Here is a 16,090-nt window from a genome sequence, read left to right on the forward strand (position 1 = left end):
CGTCATTGCAGGATACTGTGCAGAGGCTTTCTGTGAAAGTGGTGGACCTGGAGGGCCGATCCAGACGTAATAACCTTCGCGTTGTTGGTCTGGCAGAGGGGATAGAGGCGGGCTCTCGCCCTACCGACTTCTTCGCCAAGCTATTGAAGGATGCAATGGGATCGGATGTTTTGGCTTCGGATCCCCAGCTGGACCGTGCACATCGCTCCCTTGTCCCAGTGCCTGGACCGGGCCAACTTCCTTGCCCAGTAATCATCTGTTGTCACAGTTTCAAGACCAGGGATCTTATCCTGCGTGAAGCTCGAATGAGGGGCAACCTGTCACATAAAGGGCATCCATTCCGTGTCTATGAGGATTATGCGCCCGATGTGGCAAAGCATCGCGCCGACTACAGAGATGTCATGACCAAACTCTACAAACTCCATCTTCGCCCAGCCTTACTCTTCCCTGCAAGACTAAGAATTACCCCGCCTTCCGGTGAGAAGATTTGGCTCTCCTCGGTTTTGGATGCAGAGAAGTTTATCCGGGGATATACACCAATCCCCCGTACAGGTTAGAGTACCTTGTTGTTGCGTGTTAGGGTCTGCTCATGGACTCGAATCCATACTATACCATATTGGGTGAAAACGTATTAAATGGGCTCAACAAGGGCTACAGAGCATGTAAGACGCTGAGCAGACCAATGGATGGCGGTCAGAGCTCTCATTTAACGTTAAATTAACTTCCATCCCGGCTGTGCTCAGCGATGCATATTTTTTACTTCCAGGTTTGATCACTGACACCTTCGGATGGATATACTTATATTCCCCCACTTTTGTTTTGTTTCGTTATTTATTTTACAATCCTTGCATCACTCTTACTACCATACCATTTATTTATTGCTTGCAGGGGACTGGGGGTGATGGTTGGGAGGGGGCAGACGCCTGGTTAGCAAGTTGATGTTTTGTGCTGTTCTGCCTTTGTCTGGCCGTGGGCCTCTCTCCCGACTAGAGTCCCACCAGCCCTCTGTAGTGCTTATGTATGTGTAGGTGTGCGTACATATAATTACTATTTGTACTTTATTACTATTTTCACTTAGCATTTTAGTATTATGTACGTGTATATTTTAAATCAGTGTAGATTGTTATTCTGGGGTATGAATGTTTGTATGTGTATGTGTGCATATGGATGTATATACATATTCTTTAAATATATATTTTTATATATGATTTTTTTGTGTGGGTATGTATACATACATGTATATGTGTGTGTGTGTGTGTGTGTATGTATATATATATATAGGTATGTGTATGTATCCTTCTGTAGCTAAGTTGGTAGAGCATGGCGCTTTTAACGCCAGGGTAGTGGCATACATTCGATCCCGGGACCACTACCATACGTAAAATGTATGCACACATGACTGTAAGGACGCATGTATGTATATAAAAGCGTCTGCTAAATTGCATATATTATTATTATTATATATATTATATACAGGTATGTGTATGTATGTATATATGTGTGTATGTGTGTATGTGTATATATATATATATATTTTTTTTTTTTTATTAAACACATTTTTTTTTATGGGGGGAACGTTTAATTTAACAAATCCTTGTTCCGATCTCCTGACCCACAGTATGTAAAAGTACAGCTGACTTTGTCGTTTGCGGACGGTTTATTTTTTGACCGGCAGTGCTTAGCAATATTATCTTGAGGCTATATCTTGCTTATCTCTGGGATTGAATCAGGATGGCGCTTAAATGCGCAATATGCAACTTATTCGGTTTAGGTTTATTAGATGCTAACTGAACACTTAACTCGCGGGAGCCTCCTCAGTTCATATGTTAGTAGAAGTTCTAGGATAGTGAGAGGTGAACGTATAGTTGGTATTTTATTTTTGTTTTACCTCTGGTTCGAGGTCGCGCCGTGCTTTTTTGGCATCGGCCAGACAATGTGTTTATTATTTTTATTTTTCCTTTTTTTTCTCTCCTGTTTGTACATGCCTGTTAAATGTGGGTTGATGGGGGGGTAAGTGTTGGGGAAATTAGGGGAACAGGGTGGGAAGTAAAGGTGCTTGCAGGGGGGAGGGGTGGGTTGGATACTGCTCGGGTGTAGGTGCTACATATGCTGATCGTGATGGTTTGGTGCGCTTTCTTACCTTTTTATCAAGTTACATTGTATGCAGGCCACCATAGGAACTACAAACGAGAGGAGGGCGGGGCTTACATTCACTTCCTGGAATGTCAAGGGTTTAAACGAACCAATTAAGAGGGGCAAGGTCCTAGCCCACTTGAAAGCACTCTCGTCTGATATTATATTTTTGCAAGAAACCCATCTGAAGAATAACTCTCATAGCAGACTTAAGTGTAGGTGGGTGGGGCAAGTGTATCACTCTAACCTCTCTGCCAAAACGAGAGGCACAGCGATTCTGGTACGGAAAGGAATTCCCTTTCTACATAAAACCACTATTGCAGATAAAGAGGGTCGGTATGTGATCGCAATAGGAGAAATCCACTCTACCTCAGTAACTCTACTAAATATCTATGGGCCAAACATTGACAACCCCTCTTTTTTCAAAAGAGTCCTTGCCCTGATTCCAGATATCTCCCATACTAACCTGGTCATTGGAGGGGACCTTAACTGTGTGCTAGACCAATATTTGGATAGATCCTCTACCCGGCGAACCCCTACCTCCTATTCAAGCGAATTCTTGAATACCTACATAAAAAAATTCAAACTTATTTGATATATGGAGGATCGCTAACCCTACGGGTAGGGAATACTCCTTTACTCTCATGTTCACAAGGTTTACACTCGAATTGACTACTTTTTGTTGGATGCTAGACTACTCCCCTATACCTGTAATGTGAGGTATCATGATATTATAATCTCGGACCATAGTCCACTCACCTTCTCCCTGAGATTGGGTGACATTGTACCAAACGAGAGGGTCTGGAGGTTGAATCCTCAGCTCCTCACAGAACCAACATTCTGTGAATATCTTAAAGACCAAATTAAATTTTTCTTTGATACCAACGACAACACAGAGACCTCCCCAGCATTATTGTGGGAAACACTGAAGGCTTATCTGAGAGGCTGTATCATCTCCTTTCAGGCTGCCAGGAGTAGGCAAAACAGAGGAAAACTGGAAGAACTAGAGGGACAAATTCACTTACTGGATAGGGAGAATGCTAGCCACCCATCTATGGAGAAACATAAAAAAATTACCTCTTTAAAATTTGAATATAATCAGATTCTCTCAGCTAAAATTGCTAAATCTTTTCTCTATGCCAAGCAAAAATATTTTGAGTTTGGTGACAAATCACACAAATTACTCGCCAGACAACTTCGAAAAAATGTGAATGACCGAATGATTCACAGGGTTAAATCTGCATCTGGGGGGTACATCTTCCCTCTTTCTTTCTACGTGTCCTTGTTTTGTATGTCGTGTTTTGTATTATTTGTTCTGCACCCAGAACTCTGGGTCTTGTTGTTCCTGTCTGCTCTTTTATGTTTAGATAAGAATTGTATACCTGTCATGTATACCTATACACCATTCTTGTGTGTGTTTAATAAAAATATTTGAAACAGAACTTTGCGGAGCGTGGTTGGTCCATGTGAATAGCCAATGGGAGGTTCAGACTGAGTGACTCACGCAGTAGTAGCAGCTCCAGCCTGTCGAAGTGTGTGCTGTCTCCCTCATCTCCTGCAGGAGTTCGGTGCGCAGGTAGCCCAACTCCCTCAGACAGCCGTCATGGAAGACTCGTGTGCAGGTCCTGCAGGGGAACAGGTCGTTGGCCGTCCACACCTCACACACCTCACACATCTCATCATTGACCGGCTGGAGGAAAAGACAATTAAGGTCACTAGGTTAAATCATAAAACTCATTGGGGTTTGATGCCTACGTAGGAGGACTGCGAGTTCTATTTCAAATCAACTAGGTGAAAGATGCATCCGTAGGTCTGTGAAATTCACTCACACACAGACTCTCAGACAGAGCAGCTTTGAATCAGATGGCACCATGATGAAGTCTAGCGGTCCACTCCTTGAAGTTAAAGTCTTGACTGGGTATTGGCTTGATTAAACAGTGAATACAAATAATTATGCCATTGTCTGCTGATTATGTCACATACTCAAATATGTTTATTTATGTTTGGATTCAAAGCTTAGACAGCAATGATTTCTTTCGTAGTAATTTGATACGTTTGGAGTGACATTCTAGCAGTATCGGGTTTAGTCTCCTCTGATTTCAGGTCTGTCCCTCAGGACTGTATTTACAGGAGGTACACACTTGACTGTCAACACAGTGAAAATGATTATAGTGGGAAGTTTGACCAAAGCACAGGAAGTTATTATTATTAGAATAATAAGTTAGATTCAATTCACTGTCTGTGTACTTACCTTTTTAACCATAGATTTTATCCTATCATGGTCCTCTGGACTGACCTTGTCAAACCTGGTCCTTGACAGGTGACCATAGCCAGAAGGAACCATACCTCCTCCATGCTCAATACTCAAACCTATTAATTATATCCCACAGACAGTGTGGTCTACACTCATCACATTATGAAACGAATGCAACTCAACAGTAGTTTCCAACTAGCTTGTCTTCTCATTATGTGGGAGGATTCTTATTATTCTGAAGAGGCTGATCGGAATGGAGAAATGACTATTGGTTCTACCCAACCAGGAAGGAGGCTGAAACTGCTTTCCAATATCACAATTATAGCAGATGTTTTTGTAATTCCTTGATGACAAATTATTTTTACTTTTTTTACTCTTATGCCAAGTATCCTACAGCTCCAAATATAAACAGTGTAATTTAGGTCTGATCTGTAAGTGCTATAGTAATATATGCCATTCATTTTGTTGCTGCTATGGCCATCCGTTTCAGTCAGATGTTAATGTTTTATCTTTTCCTCTCCAGTCGGACCCTGGAGCTCGTATTATTGTAGCATATCATTGTTAATTGCTGCAAGTAGTCCACTCTCTATTCAATTTGGTATATCTGATGAGCACCATTAGTGATAGAAAGCATAACAATCCTCTCTAAGACTCCTATTATAACAATGTGCTCTTCCCAATAGCCCCAACCGGCTGATTGGTCATCTGGTACACTCCTGAACCCCGCCCCCATCCCTGACCACATCAGGATCCCAATTAGTTAGTTATGGTGAGGCAGGGCCAAGGACTCCTCTCTGAGACAGCCCGAGTACCCGCCCACACCACAGCACGCGCGCTCTATGAAGAGCACTTAGACAAAAATTATATCATGGCGTGGAAATAGCTGGTGTGTTTAATCATAGTCATATGCACGGGATAGACATGGTATACACCGTCCAACGAAATGCTTCCTTCCTCATCTATAAATGCTTATTTCACCTATGGTAGAAAATGATAAGACTCACCATACTTAACAGTTGTTTAGGTCTCTTTTCAGTCAGAACATCAACTCAACTGGAATGCATGGGAGATAATACGGTTGCCATGGTAATTCCTTTAAAATCTCACACTCATCTTTAAAATTCCAAGATCCGGGGATTTAGTCAAAGTAAACCCTTATTGTAGAATACCCTACCTGCTCTCTCTGTCCCAGTGCTATTTCAACAGGCTGGTCATCATTGGCATCTCTCTTGGGACGTACAAATGCAGGTGGGATGAGCTGATGGCCGGTCTTGTCCAGATCCTCAGGTTCCACCCCCTTCCCATCCCGTAACCTATTCCAGGCCTCCTGGTTGACCTTACACTCGTCCCTGGTGGGAGCCGGACCTGGAGCAGCAGCTTGCTGGGAGGTCCCCGAGGGTCCCACTTTGCCGTCTGCCTCCCCGTGCTCCCCCTCCTCCTTTGGATTTGGTAGTGGCAAGGATTCAGCCGGCCCCTCTCCAGATCTTTCCCCCTGGTTTGTTGTGTTTGGAGGGCGTTCCTTCATGCCCTGCTGAAAGGCAGAGACGACCGAGGTGCATTTCTGCACCTGCTGCTTCTTAGACATGAGCACTCCCATTACTATAGATAGAGAGGGGGGGGGTGAGAGAGGTGTTCATTACTGTGTGCATGGCATAAATATCGGTTGAGCAATATGGTTAATTAGACTTGCCATTTTATCAAGAGTTACTATCAAACTGATATACTGAACAACTTTGTGTGGTGTTTGTGTGCTTGCATTACATGCCTTGCTCTTAATGGTTCCATTCTCAGGCCTAGTGACATATGATCCATCACCAGATTGATGAGCAGAAGCAGCTGAGCTCAATCACATCCCACTGGGCACAGATGTCAATTCAACATCTATTCCACTTGGTTCAAACATAATTTCATTGAAATAGAAACACGTAGAAACAACGTTGATTCAACCAGTAAGTGCACAGGGGGATGAAATGGAGCAGTAAACATAAACCAACAAATGAAATGGATGGGAATCGTAGAACAAAACCCAGTAATCTCCAGACAACAAACACAACACATGTAACTAACTACTTGTGCTCATTCCGCTCGGTTTATAAGTGACCATGAAGTCCATGATTGAAAATGGGGCAGTTGGATTCAAGTTGATTACACGGTACTTAAAGGACACATGTTGTGATCTGAAATCCAATCCCATTCATCCAGAGTACAACAGGAGTCCCGACTCTGTCCTTCTGTGACTCTGTCCTTCTGTGACTCTGTCCTTCCGTGACTCTGTCCTTCTGTGACTCTGTCCTCTCCTGTCATTCTCCAGTTGAAGGGCTTTAGGCTTCAGTTCTTAGGGCTTTTGGTGTACTATTCCCTCCTGCTCAATGACAGGATTTGGAGGACACTCTCTCCTCACACCCATAGCCCTTTACTGATACAGACTCCTTCTGTGGACCTCCACTAACTAGCAGCTCAGACAGACAGAGACAGATTGTGAACACAAGCTCATCAAAGTCCTCTAAGTGACAGGAGGCGATAATTATGCTGGTGTAATTAACCTCACCCAGTGATGTGTCCTTCCTCCCTTAGCTCAGAGTGTTGAGGTGATGGGGGACGGGTGATACAGAGACGCAGTGATGAGGCTTAGGAGCGAGGATGTGTCTGCGGAGTGGTCTGTCTGTGTGCTGTCTCATATTAGACGGTATTGAAATCAGGAGTAGCAAGGTCCAGGGTGGTCATCTTTGTTGAATCTACTCAAAATGTACTGAGGAAACATACGATTTGTCACGTGCACAGGATATAACAGGTGTAAATCAGTACAGTGAAAATGCTTACTTGCAAGCTCTTTCCCAACAATGCAGTATTAAATATCAATGGAAAGAGGAAATAATTTCAAATGTTAGCTAGTGTAAAAGGTGTTTCCAGACACTAGAACTAAGTTATATGAAAGTGAAGAGCTTGCACTGTGAATAAGGAGAGGAAAGATCATGCAGAGGATCATATAAAAACAAGAGCAGGTTAAAAAGAATAATCATCTCCTTTGCTCGTGTTAGATATCTTCTATGATGGGAAGTCTGACTGTATCTGGGAATTGGAGCTCACATATTGCTGCAAGACTCATGGCACCCGGTTGTGGGAAGAGTCTATAGAGCTCACAGGGCATCCGAGGGAAACCACAGGGAGGCTATCGCTGGCTGACCAGACCTGGCACACACACACTACCATCCTGACTACAGGGCCTGGCACTCCCTGATAGATCTAATAAATAATCCGCCTCTCATTACTAAACATCTTCCCCTGGAGCTGGAACTGCTCATAGAGAGACTGAGCAGTGTAGCAGTCCTCACCGTTTTGAGGTTAAAGGGGCAGTGCAATTATAAACATGATTTTCCGTTTTTTTTTATATTATATTTCCAAATAACACTCTGAAATTGTGAAGATTACATAAAATGCCCTTTGTGTGAGCCGTTTGGAGAAGAAAAAGAAAACAGAATTTCAGCCTTTTCAGGAAGGATGGAATTTTTGGCCCACATGATGTCACAATGTGATCTGATTATAATAGACCAATGACTGTTCATCTGGGTAAGGGAGTGGGCTCTAGAACATCCTATCAGCCAATCAAGGCTGTGTGTAACGTGTACACTGGGAGTCGGGAAGCAAGTACAGGGAGTGAATTTAATAATAAATAGACAAATATGGACAAAATAAGAAACATGAGCAGCGTACAGACATAAACACAGAGTCAATAACGCCTAGGAAAAGAACCAAAGGGAGTGACAGTTACAGGGAAGGTAATCAGGCAGGTGATTGAGTCCAGGTGAGTGATGAGGCGCGTAACGATGGTGACAGGTGTGCATAATAATGAGCAGCCTGACAACCTTGAGCGCCAGAGAGGGAGTATACGTGACAGTACCCTCTCCCTGACGCACAGCTCCAGCCGTCGACGAGAGGTACGATCCCGGAGACCAGGAGCGAGTCGATAGATTCTGCTGAGGCGCGGGGGCGTGACAAACCGGATGAGGCATGGAGAACCTGTCGCGCAAGCTGAGGTATGGGAGCCTGAGCTAGCTGAGGCATCCTCGGTAGACATGGCAACGGACGCTTGATGGCGAAACCGGGTCTTGTAAACCTGACGAGCCAGCTGAGGCATGGAAGCCTGATGAGCCAGCTGAGGTATGGAAGCCTGATGAGCCAGCTGAGGCATCCCCGATTTCTCCGGTACCTGGACCCGACATTACCTACACTAACAAAAATAATAATAACGCAAAACACTCCCCGATGCTCCCCTTTGGTGAGGCGTTATACTGTAACATGTTCACTGGGAGTCGGGAAACAAGTATAGGGAGTGAATCATTTAATAAATAAATGAACATGGACCAAACCAAGAAACACGGGTAGCATACAGACATGAAACAATAATGCCTAAGGAAAGAACCAAAGGGAGTGACATAGGGAAGGTAATCAAGCAGGTGATTGAGTCCAGGTGAGTCTGATGAGGCGCAGGTGTGCATAACGATGGTGGCAGGTGTGCGTAATAATAAGTAAACTGGCAACAATGAGCACCAGAGTGGGTGAGCTGGAGTAGACGTGACAATGTCTGTAAATATCATCCCATTTGTTTCCTAATGCCTGCACGACCACTGAGCATTTCAAGGGCCAAAACAGGCTGAGGGAAATAAATTATTAAACAGTGGTTTAGACATAGTGATTACTTAAATGAATAACAAAGACTGAATGGGGGTTTTAACTTATTTATTTTTCTTGTGGAGGCAAGGTGAAGCTGACAAGTTGGTCAGTGCTTTGTACCATAAAGGGAATTGAGAAATATTCCACTGGTTGTCTAGCAGGTCTCCTAAACCAAAGCTTTTGCCAAGTAACTGTCACAAAATAATATACTTCCCCTCACACTTGGCTGGTGTTTTCGTAAGAATGTTTTACACGAATCTTACCTCATGAGACACTCAGAATGTGTAGCCTATGATCCAGAATTTACTCCAGTGAAAACGACATTTATTTACAAAAGGGGATAAAGACTCAATATGTCTAAGATGGCAACAACCTTTATCTTTTGGCCCACATACAACTCAGGCTAAATCCAGAGAAATATGTAGGGGATGAGTGCTGTGGTTCTGTCAGGCTGGCTTCTCATTCGTTTCCTGCAGGAGCAGCTGGGTCAGACCACTCTGAATGATTTAAATGCCCCTGGATACTTTTGGGGGGTGGGGGTGGATGGAGCGGAAAACATGGCCACTCCTTGGGGCCGGACCTGACATACATGCACGGCAGAGAGAGAAGCCCAGTCTGAATGAGCTGCACTGCGACAGCCTGAATATTCTTCCACTAGGTCTTGAGATATGGGTTTCATTCTAGACCCTTTTATTGGCACTTGTATCTTTCATATTTTTCCGTTTAACAAGACCCGTAATACCTATGAAGAACTGGGTATTACTGTAATAAAGCAAGAAAAACGATTGTGCAGTGTTTTTGGCAGAGCAACAGCATAGTGAATTTGCTCAAGCTAAAAGAGGAGCACTTTCACATGCAGTGACCATCTCTGAATGTAATTTTGTGAATGAGTGGTCAACACACACTGTTAGATTTCTTACACTACTACTTACTCAATGTGTGGATCCAAGTGTGGATTGTTTTCTACAGAAACTTCTGAATCCGTTTGATTAGCTTGTTAATTTGAACTAAGACCTCAACCTGTGTTTGCGCTCTGTAGAAGCAAGGCACCCAATGGTGGTGAACAAGATGGGTGACGCTCACTGCACCGTCTTGGTGTAGTTAAATATTGATAATTTTGGAGGAAGATAAGAGCACCATGGTGCTCTTTAAATCCCTCTGATCTAGCGCTCACTCCCAGTAATCCTGTATGTAGGCTGTCTACACTCCACTGGTCAGACATGATCTATCAGAACGAGACCATGTCTGGCACTGCCAGGTAGCTCTGATGGGAGTTATTGGGTGTTATATAGAATCTAGTTTTGTCCCGCAGAGACATTTTTGGCAAAGACAGAGCATATGCCAAACAGGAAAGTAATCGTGGACTGGAATTAGAATGGGTTGAATCCTGTGAGCCGTGTATCAGGGGCAGATCAGGACACCCTGGTTCTCCATTAGTATTCAGTCTGACACCTCCTCTGCACAGGTCTCTAAACACGTTTTATGTGCCTAAAGTCATACCGTATAACAAAAATAAATCATGACATCTGTGATGGAAACAGGAAGGGTCGGTACAGTTTTATAATTGTCAAAAGACAATTTATTCGTTTGACACAGTGGGATCTTTTTGTGCCTGTAAAATTATTTATGCGACAAATTGAAGTGGAAACGATTTCTTGCTCAATTTTTGATAGAATAACCATCATGTAAAGGCAAAGTTGCGGTCATCCCACTAGGCACAGACATCAATTCAACATAATTTCATTAAAATGGTGTGGAAACAAAGTTGATTCAACCAGTGTGTGCCCACTACAATTTGAAAAAGCATGCAGTTTATTAGGCTACAGATGAAAGTTAGAATGAACTTCACAGGGTGGTGAAAGTGTATGGTGATGAGCTTGATGCTCCTTCACAAATAAATATCTAGGGTCATAATTTGTATGCAATGACATCATGTGTCTCTCTGTGTGTGTGTGTCCTCACAGTCCCTGCCATTCCATGAGATGTTGTTTAAACCATTATTTAATAAAGGTCATTTTGCTATTAGCTTGAGTAATTGGAGATGGGAGTGAACTTATGCCTTGAGAGCATGCGCAAAAACCTGATTGGGTAAGTTTGCCCTTTATTGCAATAGTTTGTGACAAAACCATCAATAGATTGCATTTTCCAATGGAAACATTGAATTTGTTTTTTTTTGGTACATGAGAACTTATCAAGAGTGGTTTTTATGTGCACTGTCGTCACACACAGCCTTTTATTTGCAACAAGTCAGGTCGATGGAAACAAACCTCTGCTGGGAAAAATGAGATTTTTCCCCCCCCCCCATGCAGATTTTATATAATATTCGCATGAAAATCTGTCGCAAATTGGATGGAAACCTAGCTACTGTGGAATGTCATCCAAGTTTAGCGCCTACATGATTTTTTTCCCCTTCCTGCATTATACAAGCTGGTGGATTTAAAAGATTAGTTCAATGAATCCATTTTCACAGTAAGGCTTGAGGTTCTAGGTCTGACTAGAGTTGTGACATGTTTCTCTTCACAGGTCCATTCTGGGTATGTGCTGATTAGAATCCCAACCAGTCCTCCTTTTCATGCTGGGATCATTGGGGGGGGTCACAAAGCATTCATGGGAATGAATCCTATTTAGCCAAAGATCTCATCCACGGACCCACAGAGCAAGGACCTGGAACTAATTACACTAACAAGTTCGCCAATGAGCAGAATGGTTTACAAAACGTACACAAACACAACCACACACACTGGTAAGCATACACAAAAATGGCAGAGACAACATTTTTTTTTTTTGGAAACACAGTCCATCACGCAGAAGCTGTATAATCACATCTGTGTTAGCCACTGCCATAGTTATCTGTGCATGTAGAGAATGACTGAGACCAAATCTCCTTGCCCTGCTGGGACTCCTCATCTCTGGTACACCGAGAACACCTCTTCTCTTCTCTGTCCTAGAACCCAACAAAGACACCCAGCGGGCTGACAAACTGTTTGGTTGGTCCCAACAACAAATTCTGTTTGTGTGCTGTACCATGGTGCACAGACAGAGGCGCCTGGAAGTAGAGGAATTTAAATCTAAATGCATCCTTAGAGAGCAGCTCCTATGTTGGCATTGACAGGCTGCCAGGCAAGCAGAACGGCTGTGCCAGTCAATACACTGAGGCTGAGAGAAGAGGACAATGGTCACTGTGAGAACGGCAGAGGAACATGCACAGGCTGCAGGGATCTGTCGCAGGCTGTTGAGCATGACTCAGTCCAGGGATCCAGAACTCCCTAGGTACTGGACCTGTGTTGACCCCAGGATTACCACAGGATGGGACATACTACCTGGGGTAGTAATGAACTCTGTTGCTCTGTTCTGCTCTGTTGCAGGTAGCCTACATAGTGGGACATGATTCAGCCTTTGGTCTTGAGGAATAGCAGGATGTTATTTCCCCCCACCCACACGACTAACTCCTTTTCCTGCCACCATTAATTGAAGTGAGCCATCCTACACTGCCCAAAGAGAGGTTATGATGCACAAAATGATCAAACGTGGCTAGGATCTAGCCCCCAGCTGAGTGCCGACCTAAATCGGTTGCGAAACGTGCTGTATTCCAGCCAGTATAAGTGGAATGATTCCAAATAGTTTTCAAATTAACTGTCAGTATGCCAACTTTCCATACAAACAATGCAGTCAATCAACAGCCATACAGTAGCTGAAATCAGTTGATGATAGGACTTAATGCAACAAGTACTGATATTTTATCATAACACTCAGTTTTCCTAGAAAACAAACATTTATGGTCTGTTTACATATATTTTAGAGGCTATTTATATTGGTATAAAACCAGTTTAATGTATTTATAATCATATGACAATATTAGGTTGACAGTATATAACACAATCTCTGATATACATCAGATGCCTTACTTTCAAGTTCCTGCATAAGAAAAAGCAAGAATTGCATCACCTATGCCACAACTACCATTCATTCAAATTAGACTGGTTTGGATTTCTCCCTGACCACAATGGCTGCCATTTTCATATCATTTTGGAAATTGGGGCCATAGCCACTCTAGTAATTGAATAAGACATCTGTGGTTTCAACCCTATAGCACACACATAGCGTTGCGAAGGCCTTGCTGACACCAGGTCACTATATCCAGCCTATGAATGTTTAGTTTAAAAACACAGCCATCAATCATTGGCAGATGAAGAAAAATGCTATAGCCTAGCTCCTGCAAATCACCGAGAAGCCTTTTCGTCATGCATTAAATTAAATGCAACTCTGAAATGTGTTATGCAACAATTTTGCTTTTGGTCTGTATGTCATATTGAAAATAAATGGAATTTACCTGAGATAAAATCGGACAACTCTCCACCGCGATTTGGGACTTTTTTTCCTTGTGTCTCACGAACAGCTACCCAGCATTGCAAGGCTTCGATTGAATGAAAAGTACGCGTTTAGCCTACTCAAAATAGCCTGGATTTCAAAAATATATACTGCAAATGTGACACGAATTACCTATCCGTGATAAGAGTGACAAGAGTCCGTCAAAACGCTGAAGTGGACAGCTCCAGTGCTGAAATATTTTTCTTGACACTTGCACGTGTGGAGAGCGACAGTGCAGCTCCGCCAAGAGGAACGCGCCCTTGAAAATGCAGCCGTACGCACAGCACAGTTACAGCCAGAATAAATAACCATGGAGCAAGTGCTATGCACTAATCACACCCACACTAACACGCCTTGCTAGTCAATCGAAAGCATCGAGGAGATAGATAACTTGTAGGCTACTAAATCTACCTTCTTGATTGGCCGGGACCAGTTCTAAAAAAAATGAAGTTTCCGCCAGGATACACTTATAGCCAATAACCTCCCAGAAAGGTTGAGAACGTCATGTAAATGGAACGTGGAGGCTTTCACAGCCCTCACTCACTGCTCTCATGGATCAATATCATCATCAACTCAAAACAACATGATACAATCTGGAGATTTAATGGAAGCCTATAGAACTATCTGTTGACACACAGTTCGGGATACTCATCGGTACAGCACAAGACATGCAACCAAAGGACTCTTCACAGTCCCCAGGTCCAGAACAGAGGCTGGGAAACTCTACATGGAACTCTCTGCCACCCCTGGTAACTCAAGCTAGCAATAAAACCAGTTTTTTTTAAACAGATAAAATAACACTTTACTGCACAAAGGGCCCTGGAGAGACACAGCCATATATATAAATATATATACACAATGTATTAGACCTAGATATTGTGTGTATATGCTGACATGTAGGCTGTGTGATGTTTTAAAATGTATGTATTTCAGTCCTTGACTAATATGTTCTGTACTGTGGATTATATCATGATTCATGTGGACCTCAGGAAGAGTAGCTGCTGCTTTTGAAGCTGCTAATGGGGGATCCTAATAAATACCAAATAGTTCAAATTGAAGTTCAGGCATCTTCCAAATTGATTGGAAATTATATTTAGACACATTCAATTGCAGTACTGCACATTTGAACAGAGGAGAAATTCAAATTAATATCATAAATTGTCGTCCTTGTGCCTGAACACTCAGCTTTAAAAGCCCTCAGTTTCTGAGCACATCACTTCACTAAGATTGCCCTTTCTACATATGGAGGGGAGTGTTTGGACAGTGAAGCAACATTTTTTAATCTGGCTCTATATTCCATCATTTTAGATTTGAGATGCATTTTGTTGGATGCATTTGATGTTTGTTTTGGATTATCTTTAGCCCAAAAGGAACTGAATGTTGAAAAATATTGTCGTATTTTGGAGTCACTTTTGTCATAAGTAAGAATAGAGGATGATTCTGAACACTCCTACATTTGTGTGGATGCTACCATGATTATGCATAATCATGAATAATGATGAGTGAATTTACAGAGGCACAAAGATCATACAAATGCTAAGCTCCCCTGTTATTGGAAAGAGGTTAGTTAGCATGTTTTGGTGTAGCCTCTAACCTTTATCATCATTATTCATGATTCATTTTAAATCCTGGCATTATCAGGATTCATTTATACATTGTTCATAAACATCTTATCTAATCACTTAAAAATAAATTACTTATTCACTTACTATTGGGAAAAACATAACACAAAACAAACTGCAAATGCATCCAATGAGTTTGTAGAGTCAGAAGCATGATGTGGTCATTGCGGGCAAGGAATATGGGACCAAATACTAACAGCTTTTGACATCTTACCCTTTAAGTGACTAGTTTCCTTTACACTGATCGGCTGGGATGGTGCAATGGAACAAATCATTAGCAGTTCATCCACAATGCAATAGCATTTTCCATTAGTATTCATTTGGCTGGATTTAGGAGAATAGCCTTGGCTGCTTTTCATGCACCCTAATGAACAAATGCCCCAGCACCATACCAGAGACAGGGTGTCACAGTCCCCTATCCCCTTGCTGCATTGTTGCATTGCCTTATGGTTGAGCCAAGATTGATGTGAGTGAGTGATATGCTTGCTTCCTTTGTCCTTTTCTTATACAGAGCATCAACTCAAGTATGATCCTTTACAATGCCTTTCATTCTTCAGTGTCCTTGCAATCTGCGATCCTTGTGACCTCATCACTGTCACACTGTAGATGGAATTTCCTGAATGGTTGACTGCTCAGGATTCAAACCAACATAATGAAAAGCACATCCACGCTCTCGCTCTGTTCAAAAGATGATTAATAAAATAAAAATGTAATTCAATTATCTGTTTTATCAAACAACCCCAAAACATGAATTCATCAAAGGGCAATTCAAGGCTTTCATCTGTTGTATACCATGCAAATAAATTAAGATTTAGAGAGCACAAAAGAGAGCTGGCTATTATCCAAGTTGTTTTAATTTGGAGATTTTCAAAGGTTATAAAAATATTTCAGTGTCTCCAGATTGATCTTCTTTAATTCCCTTTTTTGTTCAAGCTGGACTGTTGCATTACAATTACTGATATGCCCACAGCCTCTCCTTCCAAGTGCAGTTATACTGTATCTGTATTTTGTCCAAGACAACGATACCTATCAGGGTTCTTTC

The 16,090-nt window shown here is 42.4% G+C and overlaps 1 protein-coding gene across 2 annotated transcripts in view; it reads right to left on the reverse strand.

Annotated features, from left to right (window-relative positions):
- Positions 1-13,790, reverse strand: part of LOC118387604 (PHD finger protein 24-like) — a 30,187-nt gene extending 16,397 nt beyond the window's left edge. The window contains exons 1-3 of one of the 2 annotated variants that reach the window (XM_035776138.2): positions 13,389-13,790; positions 5,562-5,986; positions 3,638-3,823 (exon numbers count right to left, since the gene is read on the reverse strand). In XM_035776138.2, the coding sequence (XP_035632031.1) occupies positions 3,638-3,823; positions 5,562-5,984 (609 nt within the window). In that variant the 5' untranslated portion in view covers positions 5,985-5,986; positions 13,389-13,790. The remainder of the gene's footprint in view (positions 1-3,637; positions 3,824-5,561; positions 5,987-13,388) is intronic. The other variant, XM_035776139.2, reaches the window with a different exon arrangement.
- Positions 13,791-16,090: the final 2,300 nt, after the last annotated feature.

This window comes from Oncorhynchus keta, chromosome 9 (genome assembly GCF_023373465.1).
Source record: "Oncorhynchus keta strain PuntledgeMale-10-30-2019 chromosome 9, Oket_V2, whole genome shotgun sequence".
Taxonomy (NCBI): domain Eukaryota; kingdom Metazoa; phylum Chordata; class Actinopteri; order Salmoniformes; family Salmonidae; genus Oncorhynchus; species Oncorhynchus keta.